This window comes from Spodoptera frugiperda, chromosome 20, assembly GCF_023101765.2.
Source record: "Spodoptera frugiperda isolate SF20-4 chromosome 20, AGI-APGP_CSIRO_Sfru_2.0, whole genome shotgun sequence".
NCBI classification, from domain to species: Eukaryota; Metazoa; Arthropoda; class Insecta; order Lepidoptera; family Noctuidae; genus Spodoptera; species Spodoptera frugiperda.
The window spans coordinates 5,219,202-5,235,663 of NC_064231.1; the positions used below are offsets into that span (position 1 = coordinate 5,219,202).

The 16,462-nt window shown below is 33.5% G+C and overlaps 1 protein-coding gene across 1 annotated transcript in view; it reads left to right on the forward strand.

Moving 5' to 3' along the window:
- Positions 1 to 16,462, forward strand: part of LOC118282236 (neuropeptide FF receptor 2) — a 100,262-nt gene that overhangs the window by 72,051 nt on the left and 11,749 nt on the right. The window contains exons 6-7 of the mRNA XM_035603217.2: positions 5,524 to 5,692; positions 11,109 to 11,224. Coding sequence (XP_035459110.1) covers positions 5,524 to 5,692; positions 11,109 to 11,224 — 285 coding nt within the window. The remainder of the gene's footprint in view (positions 1 to 5,523; positions 5,693 to 11,108; positions 11,225 to 16,462) is intronic.

Sequence of the window (16,462 nt, forward strand, 5' to 3'; positions counted from 1 at the left end):
AATGCTCTAACGGAGTATAGATAATTCTATGTCGATCGTTACACGACTTCGGTTCATGTTATTGTTTTAATTCATCGAAAAAAAGTAAATAAATAGTAAAAAGGTATGAAAAAAATAATATCAATATAATTAAACTTTTAGTACAAAGAAAATGCCCGAACGGAGTATAAATAAATAATCCAAGTTGTCTTTATCCTCGATAGATGGCGTTGGGATCGAAATAGATCGCGCTATGGTTTCGTTACATTCATTTGGTTGGGTATCGGCCGAGCGCTTCGGTACTATCGTAGAAAAAGTGTATTATCAGTCGTATGATTATTTGTCTGTAGTGGTCCTGCTGTTTCGTATATTCTAAATTGGTTTCGTTGTATTTGTCAATTAATAAGTTTATTTGTTGGGTTTTCCTGGTTTTTTGGTTAAACTATTTAACGTAGGTTTAGTTTGATATCGATTATTAGTAGTTACTGTAGTTAGTTTTTTTAATAAAATTGTAAGTCTAATTTTTTTTTAATTAGATTAGATTTAAGTCGTTTCTTTTAAATTATTTAGTTTAAGCTTGGTTATTATAGCATAGAGGATAGGTTGTAATATAGTTTCTTTTTTAATTGTTATAAATTCGTAATTCGTAGCTTTCTTTAGTTTTAAGTTAGTTTAAGTCCGTTTTTAAACTATTTTTTCAATGCCCTAAGTGAGTATACATCTATTAAATTCAAACGCAGAGCTCATTATGTTGATTTTTGAAGAGTTCCCTGGAATATCTTCCACATCTCATTTTTGAAGAGATCCCGCGAGATCGGGAACTATGTGGTTAAAACCAAAAATTTGCCGGAAGTCACTATTCCACGCGAACGAAGTCGCGGGCAAAAGCTAGTTCATTAATACACATAGCTTAGTACTGGTGAAAATAGACACAGTTAAGCTATGTTTTTTATTTGAAAAGATGCGTGCTATGTATGGCTTCCCTACTATTAATACATCGCATACTCTAGTTGCGCATCTTCTTCGCACAGCTACATGACATACCATAGTAGGTAAAAACGGCCTATCGGTGAAAACGGTCACATTGTTTCACAGCCTAGCTTTGTAGTATAGTTATGGTGCTACATAGCACATATTTTATGGTGGCAAAGTACCCTAACAGTTCACAATACAAAATTTTTACCTATAATAAAGCTGAAAATAAATTAAAAACATTTCACTTATTAAGTACTTTTTTTTTGTAACATTAATATTATCATAAAATGATAAACGCAAATACATTTGGGTCCTAAATATTACTAAACCAAGCTAATTCATAAAAGTTATTCTAAACATAAATTCTAAGTAGCACTTTTTTTATACACAATTTTCTTTCAAATTTTAATATAAGATTTGTGACAAGTAATAATCTTTTGAAAATTGGTCAAGTTTGAGTCAGATTTCTATACAAAGTACCTTCCAACAAAGTTCCTTACTTTAGTTATTTAATAATTACCTACTTATGTGTTTTAAGTCCCCGTTAAAACGTTATTGTGGTTAACAAAATAGGTGTAAGTCAAAAACAGGTGATGTAATTCTAAATATGGTCACAACTATCAGAACTATTAACTATGTTAAATCAGTGGTTCATTTCGGATGAAAGTCACATTACAGTTCTAGATAATCATTTTTGAAAAGGTAACTGTATTCAAAAGAGTGCGAACCTCATTTTTTTATTCGAGTAGTATCTAAAACCGTCTTCCAAGCCGGAAAAATACTATACTGAAAATCGCATCAAAGTCGGTTCAGCCAAACGCGAGATAATCGCACACATACATACATACAGAACATTATTTTTTTATGACGGTTGAAAAGCTAAATATTTAGAAAATATGAAAACAGAATCCTAAAACTGGACAAACACAATATTTTCCTTGTATACAACTTTTCAGTTTAACGAGCCTTCAGCCATTTATGATCGCTTCTCAACTTACAAACAAGATAATCCATCTGTCGTATTTGTTTACACAAATATCGACTTTAGATGTCATGTTTTTAGACGTATTTGAGAAAATATCGTTTGAAGTCCTTCACGTGTTGCAAATATTTGACGATTTATTTGCTTGTAATTTGTTTCATTTGATGAGTTTCGTCTTGAATAGGAATTTACGAATCTCATCGTGAAATGTTTACAAAGTCTAATGAATTAAAGATTTTTTAAACAGATCCACGTTACGTAGGTAGAAAGCATTTGTATCGTGTATTCAATTTCGATATTTTTTACAAAATAAGTATGGTACATTTTTAAACTATACTTTGTATTTAGCAATTTAATATATCTATGAACACTGATAGTGAAAATAACCAGTGCTTCTGTTCAAAATTTTGAGTATACACCACTCCACGTAGTTACAAAATATCGGGTATTTTATTTAATTACTTAGTTCAACATAATATTTGTAAATATTAAACTTATTTACAAAACAAATTTTCCGTAACACTATAACATTATCATAGCAATAACAACCCAATTACGTTGTTGCGTAGGTATATTTTGCCTTGTATGCTCAAATAACAGTTTCGAGTTGATCTCGTTAAGGTAACACTGCCTGAGAGTGTCAGGTAACAGCGTGATCGTTAAGTATAGTTGAATAAACTCTAGACAGGTAACTACTTGTTAAGTTAATACTAAACTTTTTTTGGGAAACATGGGACTTCTAATAATTATGTTAGTGTAACATGCAAAGGTATATTTTTCACACTAACATTGTACATGTGAAAGTTTATTTGTTTGGATGTTTGGATATTTGGGTGTTTTTCCGTCTACTAGAAACTATTGAACCGATTTTGACGATTTTTTTCCCCCATGAAAACGTGGGCAAAGCTCGTGGTATGTAATTTAGCTGGTTAAATTTATTAGGCACATAGTTAGTAGTAGTTTTTATTGTGAAATATTTTAAGACGCTCTATAGCGCAGCTTAAAACAAACATCCGAAAAAATAGACATAAAATGATGAAAAAATTAAGCACAAAAACCACGTGGTAATACAAAATTTTTCCTGTCCAACCATTTACTTGTCGTTCTATACTAAACAGAAAAGTAATAAAACATTTTACATAGCAACCTTTCAAAATACGGTATTCCTTTAAATAAATCAATAGAAAAAATACTGACATTTAGTCTTTTCAGTTCAGTATACCAAGTACGTGTCACACTACAAATAAGGCTTATCAATATACCTAAGAATATATTTGAGAAAATTCCATTCATTGATAATAATGATACCATATATGAAACAGCTCTCGTTAAAATATAATAGACCTGGTTATAGACACATTAGACGCGCAATCAACAAAATGGTAAAGGTCAGATACAAGATATATAAAGTTGTATATATTCTTACATACAGAATATACAGTATGAACCTTTGTAACGTGCACATAATTATTGAAATATGAAAACTTATGAGTTTAGAATTTTATTCATGAAAAATTTTTTAAGAGCTCTAGTAGTTTCGGGTCACGCGCACGCTGCTCAAGATGAAGAGTCAATCTGTGACTTGAAACTAGTAGAGCTTTTCTCCATTAACGTACGTGAATAAACGGTGATTTTTGGTTAATATACTATGTCTCACGATAGTTATTGTAAAAACGAGTTATTATTGACAAATACAATTATTCTAAATAAACAATTTTTCGTTTATAAACGATGTTTTTAATCAAATCTACACGTGACCAGAAGTTTGGCTATTTCTTCGGTCAGAAAATAAGCATGGCCCTTCAAATAGTTCTGAGAATGTTCCCCAGTAACCGTGATGGGGGCGAGTATTTTGACGCCTGACTTTTTCGTAGCTTTGTTATTAATTGTCAAAGTTTTCGTTTATTTAAAGGTGTAAATAATATTTTCTTTTTAATAAATCCACTCGAACTAAGAGTGCTTATTTCTGTAATTTAAAATCAAAGTCAGTTATTTTAAAAAGCGGTATATTTAATATAATAACTTACTTTTGAACGTCAAAGCAAATATTGTGATATTAAAAAAGATGTTTTTCTGTCAGTCCGTCCTCTAGTGTAGCTTTTAATTTTATAAAGACTTATTGTGCACATTATAAAAAAGAAGACTCACACTGTATACGTTTATAATTTCTCCTTTATATTCGATCTATGGAGCACTCGTTTTTTTATTACCGAGGTGCTTGATTAAAGCAATAAAGATGTATATGGGGAATTAAGTGTAAACACGTGGCAATAAAGGACAAGGGATAAGGGATCATTGATCATAGTAAGAAAATAATAATCTGTTTGGTACAACAACAACGACGATGTTAAACGACCTTCAAACCTTCAAGAAAAGAGTGTGATCCTTCTTAAAAGGCCAGCAACGCACCTGTGACTCCTCTGGTGTTGCGGGTGTCCATGGGCGGCGCTGACCGCTTACCATCAGGTGACCCGTCTGCTTGTTTGCCCTCTATTACATTGTAAAACATTTTATTATCTAACTTAGACCTTCCCAACTATAAACAAGGTCTTTCATTATTATGGGACTAATTACATCTATTGAATAACATGGTGTTAATGTAAATATTCTATTCAACCCATCTCGACATAAAAGGATAATGTTATGTCAAAGTCATTCATTAATTTCTATCACAATGTGACTATTTATACAGCCTACACACGTTCAGTTTTAACTGTGCGGTTTTAATTGTACAGTCGAATTGTACAGTTAAGCCGTATATGTCCACACCATGGCATAGTATTCCGTGGTCCATACAACCTACATACAGTAAGATATGTAGTGTGCATTAGGGGCAAACTCAATCAAAAAATCATACGAATTAAGAAATTGCTAGAAAAATAGAAAGTGTAAACAAAATTTGAAACATCGAAAACTATAAAGAAAAAAGAATCGATTTACATAATAATTTATTGCTTAGCACATTATCGGCTAGACACTTGTTGAATAAATATTGCCTATCTGATGTAGGCGCTGCTAATGGAATCTTTTCACACTAAATTGCTCAAATAAAAAGGTTTCATTCAAAGTGAAAATTAATATTTGTGTTACGTAGACTTTTCGAGTTTCTTTATTGATGTAATAGATACCTATCTATATTAATATATTTACTGATTTTGACTTTATTTATTTTTATATAATTTTCAGTAACATAGAGAGATAACGGTAATTAGTACGGTACAATAATTGTGACATTAGGCAGATGCCATCATAACGGAATCATAACATAAACTGGTGGAAAGTTACATAGATACAGAATTGTGTTTTACGTGTTTATAACAATGAACTATTATAATAAGATATGAAGTAATATAATTAACTTTTTGGTAACTTAATTCCTAGCCATAAGTTTTCGTTCCCTTTCCGTGGAAAAACGAAAAAAATAAAGAAATTAATCTTTACACTGCATCAACCGTGTAGTCATTACAACCAGTATGCATTCCTTAAACAACCAACTACTTTCGGTTTAAAGACACTGGAAACTGATGGCTGTTAAACGACTTGTTAATTTACTAAGTACGGTTTATAACAGTATACCATTATTCCAGGGTCTAAGACTGATGAAGGAGAGGAAACGAGTGGCGTGGATCCTGCTGCTCTTGGCAGTGCTGTTCGCCATGTGCTGGATGCCGTACAACATCATGCAGCTGTTGCTCGACGTCAACCTGGTCAACGCTAAGGACCTCAGCATGGTTCTGCCGTACGCACTGTTTATGGGTAAGATAAAATGTTCATTAAAATTGTACAAAGATTATTTATTATAAGATTCTCTGTAGAGGAGTATATAGTGTAAAATTTTATGCAACACATATATTACGCTCGTTAAATTACTTTCATATGAAATTCTGCCACTACACTGGGTACCGGTAAACTATGGCAACTTTACCGGACCCTTGGCAACTTTACCATACTATAGGTATTCGGTATAAACTCATTTATCTAAAAATCTACCCACTAGAATTCTGTTTTGTAATAGGAGTATTTTTTAGACATTAAAAGGAAATATTTACTATATTTTGCGTAGACGTAAGACTGATATTATGCCAGTAATGACCGTCGCAATGTATGCGTGAAAATGTGCTAAAAGTTAGTTGTTCCTAAATTGTGCTTACAGAGCCTTAATTATTTGTCACAGGTGAGTGAAATTTTGATCTTGTATGTATATTATAGTTGGGATTACTGTCGTAATGTCGGCAATTGCTTTTTCTTTAATTTATTGATAAATAATCGCTTCGGTAATGTTGACACAGGTTAGGTAAAGTTGCCACGGCCTGCTTTGTGGCAACTTTACCTACAGTTAGGGTTGGCAATAAATGTTTTTTTCTTGTTTGTGTGTATGTAACCATTTTCGAATACCTAAATTTCACAGCATAATAGTGAATATCCTGGATGATAAGTTATAATGTATTTAATAATACCTTTTGTTTTAGAGCCAAAATGGCTCCCATGAAACAAAACCGCAGAAAACTCGAAGCTAGATACTATAAAAATTAGCTATGGAGATAATGAAGTCATAAAATTAAAAAGTCAAGGATTAAACATTATTTTGTAGCCTTTTTTTACAATTTTTAACATAAATACTTAAAAATTTTGAACTTAATTTAGTTTAAAAGGGAATAATATATATGTTAGAAATTTGTGCGTTTTTTTTTACTTTAGGTTTAAGTTTATTATTTTTTTTTTTAAATATACATGTCATAAAAAAAATCCTCCTTTTTTGACAACCCCGAGCGTAACAAATTATTTGTATGTAAATTACGATGAAACCCGTGGCAACTTTCCCTACTGTCTCTGTAGCCGTTATCTTTATAGATTTCCTCATATTGTTTGCATTATAATACGAAGTGGTCCTAGATGAAGCCCTCTGTACCTCAACAACTCTTTAATATGCAATACACGATGAATACGGCGCGTAGGTAAAGTTGCCAAAAATTTGGTATCTTTACCCATGTTGTTTTTTCTTTACTACGGCTAAAATAAGTGTTTGTATATAATGACGATTACGGTGAAGTGAGCCAGATAAACTACAATTCTAAATATATAGTTTTGGTTTCTATGCGTCTTATGGTTAAAAATATATTTCGTTTTTTGTTCCAAAATATGGTAAAGTTGCCATGTTTTACGGTATAATTATTGTAGGCTCAGTAGTATGTTTCGGCACGAATAAGCCGGTTCGACCGGTCCGGAGACCGGACCAATATTGCTGTAGATTTTAATGGAAACTTTCAATGAAAATTAGTTCAAACGAGATATCATAATTAGTTTTTAAGAATTGATTAAAAGAATTGAGAAAGTGGAAAATTAAGTGTGTTTTTATTAAAAAAGTATCAATTCTTAAAAACTAATTATGATAGGTATCTCGTTCAAACCAATTTTCGTTGAAAGTTTTCATTAAAATCTACAGCATATTTTTTTTTTTTTTTCTTACTAACTTATTTTAAAAGTTAGGGGGCAGGACACATTCGATAGACCTCATTTTTCCACTTTGGAAGCGTCTATCTTTCAAACGATTGATTTTGAGGAAAAATGGTTTTAGGAACCATGACTTATTTTTTAATGTCCTATCCATAGACAACCATCACGGATAGGTTAGAGGAAAAAAAAATTTTTTGAAGAGATGCAGTGACCGCGCGCTCTCCGCCCTCTATCTCGAAAACGGTTCACCGTATAAAAGAATAGTTTACTCAAAAGTTGTAGAGATTTTTGTATGCTACAATATTACTATTGAATACAATTACCAAAAACCCATAGGAAATGAGATATTTCGAAAAAACCGCAAAAAAAACGATTTTTGGGCCCTTTGACCCTGTTTATTTTAAGGGTTGCTTACACCCTACCATATGTAGGTTTTGAGACAAGTTTTGGGGGTCAAAATACAAGTATATACAAAATTACAGCTGGGTATCTCGAATTCCGAGGTGAATTCCTAAATTGACTGGACTATAGTAGTTAGGTCACGAGTGACGTCACTAGCCACAGGATAAATAGGTTCTTTATTAATGTTAAATTTACAAGAAAAGGTTTTTTCAGTCATAATGATAATAAATATTTTTTTTATATATTTTTGTGTTTACAACGAAAAGAATTGAAGGTATGACCTATATATACGTAGTCTCTGCTTTTATATTTTTTTCGATAAGTGATCTGAGCTTCTTTAATGAATTCCACGAAATAGGTTTGATGAATATATTGTGATTTTATACCCATTTTTTTAAGGAGCGGAAAATTCCTTCTCCCGCTTTGAGCGAGGCGAGAAGGAGTGTCAGAGTCTTACTGATTAAGTACCACCCTATTCCTACTCCAGCTTTTCGAGCCGGAGCCCCGATAAATCCGCTAGGTAGACCGTAGTTCTGGAGCAGGCATCAGCCCTACTGGGCCCCATCTGGTCTGATGGCTCTTTGAGGCTCTTTAAAATACACACGAGAATTTTACCATACCCATATCATCGTATTCCCGAATAGAAAAAGATTTGTGAATATATAAAACCAGGGTAACTCATATGATTATAATGAGGTCGTGTGTATCTTGTATATATTATTCTTTTGTTTTACTCCTGATTGAACAATAATACGTATCACACAAGTAACAATGTCTTTGCAGACAATAATATATGTACTTGGTTTGAATCATTAGGTTTTTATCCATTCCATTCAAATGAATCTCCGTTTTCGATACGAAGAATTTCGTTACGAGCTCATGATTTTCCAAGGATACGATGTTTTTCTGTATTTCTTTTGATGTTTTTTGTATAAATCTTATAAAATATTTGTTATACTACTAGATGAAGCTGATTTTGTTTAGTAAAGATAACTTTATTTTGAAATAATTTTGAGATACGCAATAAGCTTTAAAAAGTGTCTTCAAAACTGTAAGGTCTGATATCAGATTAAATTGAGGATTTTTCTTCATTATTTGAATCTTACCATAATAAGTTTAAATCCGATATAGTTATAATTCTACAAATAATTCTTCTGTCCAGTATCACTACACTTTTTGCTACTCACTACAATCTGCGGCCCTACGAGTAGCATCCCACACGGTGCAACTCTTTGTGTGATCCACAAAAAATATTGTTTTGGGTCTGGTATAGTTATGAACACACCCACGACATTGGAAAAAATCCTAGTGTGGGGCAGCGCTTTTTTAAAGAAATAAAGAAAAATATGGACATACTCAAACATTTCCTTTGCATTAGAAAACTTTATGACGATTCCGAAATGAGTAGACGTAAAGGTATGTGTTTTGGCCTAGATCGCCCTTGACACAGAAACAAGTAACAACTTAATACTTACTTAAGAAGTTAAGCTGAAAATCAGAACTATGTACATAGTTAGCTGTAGGTACTCGACAACCCTTTAATTTGTCTGAGTTTAATTATAAGTTCAGAAGCAGTTGAAGTTACGTCTCCTTGGTGTAAACTCTAGTAGACTACAAACACGACTTCTATGTTGAGAAATTTACCTCACAATTTTTGAAATGTTATATAAGTTATTACTTTTCACTAGCTATGGTAAGGAGTCCTTTAATATACACAGTAGTGAATTGATTAACTTATTGATTACGGTATTTTAAAATAAATTGTTATGCTTTTCTTTTCATCAAAAACTCATTTTTTAATCTTTTATTTTTGGGGCTTTTATTCTCAGAACATGCCAGTCTCGTTGAATCATATGTAAGAAATACAACCACACATTATATTTTAGGGCATAAGTAACAGGAGAAAAAGGCTCTTTATTACGAATATAAACCAAGTCCAAGTATTAATCTTATACTAAGACTAAGTCAATTATAAGATCACACTTATACAATATAAATGTGAAAGTTTGTTTGTTTGAATGTTTGTCCTTCTATCACGCTGAAACTAACGGACGGATTTTGACGAAATTTGGTATACAGATAGACAGGGCTATAAGTTAACTTGGGTGATAGAATATTTTTCATCCCACGGGAAATTAGCTGAAGCCGCTGGCAGAAGTTAGTTAATTATAATTATATTAAGAAAGAAAAGGGGGTTTGTAACAAATCACCTCGATAAAATTACGTCATTGTTCCGTACAATTGTACCTATATACAGAGATATTGACAAACAGTATGGAAGAAAATCTATATGTATGACATATTATGTGAATATTAAATAGGCTGTGGTTATTGAATCTGAGGTATAATATTCTCGTCACGTCTGCTCCACATGTATTGTGTAATATGGCGGCAAGAGGCGTGATGATGCATTTTATTGGAAGCATGAGGTTCTAGGTATTGTTAGTCTTCTATGTAGTATCTTGGTGACAGTGATGTATAAGCTAAGTTAACTAGACTATCCAATGTCTTTACTCAGTCAAAAGAAGAAGATAAAAACGTCTTATGCTGGAACTATCAGTTTATTGCCATTATGTTAGGTGGACTTGTTGCCGTTTTTGAAGTATGGTGAACCTGCCAAAAACTAAGATTATGATTAATAGTATCTAAAATAAATAGGTAAGAATTAAGGCAGAGAATGGGTACAACCTGGGTGTCTTCAAAGCCCGAGTGAATAGGTTGCTTATGGGCAGACGTGCTCCACCGTAGGCCGCATCATCACTTACCATCAGGCCAGATAGCGGCCAAACGTCGGCCCATTTAACATAAAAAAAGAAACTCTAACTCAAATGATTTATTGAAATCATTAGTATGTACATAGATATTACATTAGCAGATTGGTTTGAACATGAAACCCTTTTAGGGCTTGGCAACATGAGTACAACAACACGGAAATGAGAAGACCGATACCAATGAATCATTTTAAATCATTTTAGACATGTCATGATATCAAGTGTGGGAGAGCCATGCTTCGGCACTGCTGGGCCGGCTCGACCGGAGTGATACCACGGCCTCACAGAAAACGACGTGAAACAACGCTTGCGTTGTGTTTCGTTGTGCGAGTGAGGTTACCGGAAGCCCAATTCCTCCCTTCTTAATGTTCTCAATCCTCAGTTCCCCAACAACCCTTATATTCTTAACTCCCAAAAAGTCGGCAACGCACTTGTAACGTCACTGGTGTTTCAAGTGTCCATTGGGCGGCGGCGATTGCTTACCATCAAGTGATAAGTCTGCTCGTTTGATATCATGATGAAAATGTGTAAACTATTGTCAACAGGTCACGCGAACTCGGCGATCAACCCGATAGTGTACTGCCTGATGACCAGGAACTTCCAGCGGTCGGCGCGCAAGCTGCTGTGTGGCCGCGGCGTGTGTCAGCAGACCAACTTCACGGTAACATGTCAATATTTGTCTTCTTTTTTTATTTTCTTTAAAAAAAACATTGCCCCGCATTAGGATTTTTCTCCTGTGTCGTGGGTGCGTTTAAAAACATAAAAGTTCACATACACATCACACCCAGACCCGAAACAACTATTTGTGGATCACACAAAGAGTTGCTCCGTGCGGGAATCGAACCCGCGACACGTTGCGCGGCAGCCAGTTGCCCAGCCACCGCACCAACCGTGCAGTCAACTCTTACTAATTGTAAAGAGCCTATTATAGTCTACTTTTGTTCTTAATTATTATGTTATCGGCTTACTCACGTACTGTTTTGACGACGTCACGTACGTACTTTTGTTCTTGTAATCGTACGGGGATAGTTATGGAGACAGGTTCAAAGCTGACTATTATTCCGCATAAAATATGTTGTAGTGCTCTATACACCATGTTTTCGTCAATTTGACTGCACGGTTGGTACAGTGGCTGGGTGACAGGCTGCCGTGTAACACTGAGCAACTTTGTGTGATCCACAAAAAGTTGTTTCGGGTTTGGGTATCATGTGTATGTGAACCTGTATCTATATATATAAAAATGAATTGCTGTTCGTTAGTCTCGCTAAAACTCGAAAACGGTTGGACCGATTTGGCAAATGTTGGTCTTGAATTATTTGTAGAAGTCCAGGGAAGGTTTAAAAGGTGAGAAAATAATGTTTGAGGTGGTACGAAGTTTGCCGGGTCAGCTAGTGTTTATATGTATATAAACGCACACACGATACAAGAAAAAATCCTAGTGCGGGGCAATGATTTTTTTTTTAACAACATGAAACACAAAATGAGTTCCAGAAGTACTTCTAAGATCTTATAGAAAAATATGAATTCAACTAGATACTAGATTATAGTATTAAACATTAAATAAATAAAGAAACCCCCACAAACACATTTTTGTAAACACTCAACCAAACGATATTCAACCGAAAAAAATAAATAGATAAAATCCGTTCCTAACTTTTCCTTTACATTTTAACGAAGCAAGATTATCAAAACGATCTTTATACAGTTCATGGAGTCGTATTACTTTGATTACAAAGTAAGATCCGAAGTCTGATCATCTATTTCATCTCTGAAGGTTAGGGGATAATATTTCAGGACGGTAACGAAGCACGGTCACGTTCCGTCCCAAATGAAAGAAACAAATGACTGACCACACCTTAGCGTTTGATTTGTATGTCAGTCTAGACGATGAGTACACATGTACCTACACAGTCACATAGAGATATACAAAACCAGTTTATCTTGGTTACCAGTTTGTGTCATCTTTGGCGCCATCCATTAATTACGTCACACTTTAAGAGGGGGAGAAGGTCGACAAAGTGTGACTATATGTGACAAGCGGGAGGGGTTTTAAATTTCGTGACGTCACATTTCAATTATTGTAATCTAACTGTTAAAACACGAACTTGGAACTATTATCGAAAATCTCAAAAAAATCTAGATGTAAAATTATAAAATGTGACGTCACACTAGGGAGGGGGAGATCTCACATAATAATTGTGATGTGACAAGTGTGACAAGAAGGGGGTGACAAAATTTATGGATGGGCCCTTTCCGCACTATCGACGGTCAGTGTATGTATACTGGTTCTGTATAGCTTGATGTGGAGTCGTTCACATCCTGAATCACAGAGTACGAGGGACATAATGTTAATGTGTGCGTAATCCCGTGTTACGAGTACGTAAGTTAGTGGGCCTTCTACGGAATGTGCGTGTTTATGAGAAGTCACAACGTAGTCTTTGTTTGGCAGGTTATGTAATGGTAATTTCGGGGAAGGTCAATCAAGGATTATGGTCCGTGTAAAACAAGGGACTCCATTACGTTATACCGGTCGTTTTTATACACTTTATGCTGTAAAGTCTTTTTATTTAGTATAGCTTTTGCCCGCGACTTCGTTCGCGTGGAATAGTGACTTCCGGCAAATTTTTGGTTTTAACCACATAGTTCCCGATCTCGCGGGATCTCTTCAAAAATGAGATGTGGAAGATATTCCAGGGAACTCTTCAAAAATCAACATAATGAGCTCTGCGTTTGAATTTAATAGATGTATACTCACTTAGGGCATTGAAAAAATAGTTTAAAAACGGACTTAAACTAACTTAAAACTAAAGAAAGCTACGAATTACGAATTTATAACAATTAAAAAAGAAACTATATTACAACCTATCCTCTATGCTATAATAACCAAGCTTAAACTAAATAATTTAAAAGAAACGACTTAAATCTAATCTAATTAATTTATAAATTAGACTTACAATTTTATTAAAAAAACTAACTACAGTAACTACTAATAATCGATATCAAACTAAACCTACGTTAAATAGTTTAACCAAAAAACCAGGAAAACCCAACAAATAAACTTATTAATTGACAAATACAACGAAACCAATTTAGAATATACGAAACAGCAGGACCACTACAGACAAATAATCATACGACTGATAATACACTTTTTCTACGATAGTACCGAAGCGCTCGGCCGATACCCAACCAAATGAATGTAACGAAACCATAGCGCGATCTATTTCGATCCCAACGCCATCTATCGAGGATAAAGACAACTTGGATTATTTATTTATACTCCGTTCGGGCATTTTCTTTGTACTAAAAGTTTAATTATATTGATATTATTTTTTTCATACCTTTTTACTATTTATTTACTTTTTTCGATGAATTAAAACAATAACATGAACCGAAGTCGTGTAACGATCGACATAGAATTATCTATACTCCGTTAGAGCATTTTCTTTGTACTAAATGTTTTATTATATTGATATTATTTTTTTCATACCTTTTTACTATTTATTTACTTTTTTCGATAAATTAAAACAATAACATGAACCGAAGTCGTGTAACGATCGACATAGAATTATTTATAAATAATTTATTTCTTATTTTTATTTATTTTTTGATTTTTGAAATAAAAATATATCTATGTCCTTTCTAAGGTTCTAAACTATATCTGTACCAAATTTCAACCAAATCCGTCAAATAGTTGCGGAGATTAATGGTATAAGCATAGAATGTTCGACGTGATTCTTTAATTTGACATAACTTTTTTATTTATGAACCGATTGACATGAAACAAACACTAAATGTAAATTTAAGCATCCCACAATATATTCGTGAAAACCGCATCCAACTCGGATCAGCCGTTTCTGAGATTAGCGCGCACAGACGAACAGACAAACAGACAAACAGACAAACAGACAAACAGACAAACAGACAAACAGACAAACAGACAAACAGACAAACAGACAAACAGACAAACAGACAAAAAAAAAGTTAATTACATTTTTGGGTTCGACATCGACATAACAATAACCCCTGCTATTTTTTTTATTTTTATTTTCAATGTACAGACAGCACTTTTCTACGATTTTATTATATGTATAGATTAAAATTGGTCTAGAATTCAAATATTAACAAAAAAAATAACCTATGCAATATTTCTTACTTACGAATATTTTTTTAGTAATAAGTTAATTTAAAACGTTTGTGTGATTGTTTATTTATAGTGTTTATGTCCAAGTCGATCTATTTGTTTAAAACGTTAAATATTTTTAATATTGGCATGATAATAACTTATGTAATAACTCAAGACAGAAGGTCCTTCAAGTAGACACTAAATAGATTAACCGACTTGGTATTACATGGATCTCACAACTTTTGACGGTAGAAAGACTGAGCTGCGAGACTTGGGTTTTTTACAGGATGTTTTTGATGGGATCTCACTTCTTTTTGTAGAGCCTTTCTTTTTGATACCATTTACTTCTAACGAATTTTGTTAAAGGTCTTATGATATTTTCTTATTTTTATATGTAGTCTTCCTCTTTTTCTTTTCCGGTACTACTTCCAACCACCAACTGCATAAATAACTTTGTAATCCCATATATTTATATGGGATTACAAAGTTATTGATGCAGTTGGTGTATTTGGAAAACTGGACCGAAATTACAAAATATTTAAGTTTTCCCATGATTAAGACACTAAACTCTATATGTATTCCAAATATGAAGCTTCTAAGTCTGCTAGAAGTGCCTTGGACTTTTGATGATCGGTGAGTCAGTGAGTGACAAAATTTAGAAACTTTAACAAGTTGTCATTCTTAAACTACTGGTTCAAATTGACTGAAATTTTAAATATTCCGTGTTTATACAATGCCGGATTAGTTACTGAAGATTCAGGTTTCTTGCTTTATCCACAACCGAATTATAGGGGGTCGAAAAAGGCCCGAATTGCTTCGAGAAAAGGATGGTACGGCCGTGCCGCTTTTTTTGCTCGACTTGGCGGGGGCACTGCCGTGCCCCCAGATCAAATTCGAAAGATCAACAAAAAATTATGTCTACCTATTTTAGGCAAATCAACATGTATGTATTGAACACACAGCTATATCAAGCTAAACGAAAACAATTCATCATGGACTCGCTTTGTATGATCTTTCCACGCATTGAGCGGTCAGCTTATACTGGTTTCTAGTTGTGTGTACCTTAGTTTCAAGGTAATATCGCTTTATAAAGCTGAACAAGAGGAGCTCATGTTGACTTTAAATTGAATCTCAAAATGGATGGTGCAGTAACATTGTCAATTTAGTCTGAAAGCTATGCAACCACGAGAAACAAGAGGCTTTTACGTCCGTCATGAAATTAAACCTTTCGTGGAAATGTTTACATTTTTCCCTGCCACACTGCCGTACTCAGAGTACGTACGTCATTTAATTACTTAACCCAGTCCTTAGCAATAGGCATGTTTCCTACTAGTCAAATTCAATACTTTTTTCGAAATGTCAAAAACTATATTTTCTATGACCTTTGTGTGAAATACTCTATTATGACGTCATAAGTTTTTGACGTCAAATAGCAAACTTATTTCTAGAAATTTTGCTAGAAAAAATCGAAAATTAAGTAGTTCATCAAATTTATGAATGAGAGTGTGATTATTTTTTAATATTTTATTGTATTGAAAAGTTGTAATAATTTATTTTTGACCCAGTCATCATCCCTATTGTTTTCGCAACAAAATCGTTTAGTAATAGTTTAAGTAACTCAAAGTCAACTTATTTATTGCATTCATATGTACACGTAGATATTACATAATTAAGCACATTTGTTTCAACATGAAACCCGTGCAGTAATCATTGTTAAATGTCTCTGAGTACGACAGCAAGCTAGTTTAATTATTCTTATTATTTAAAAGCGTC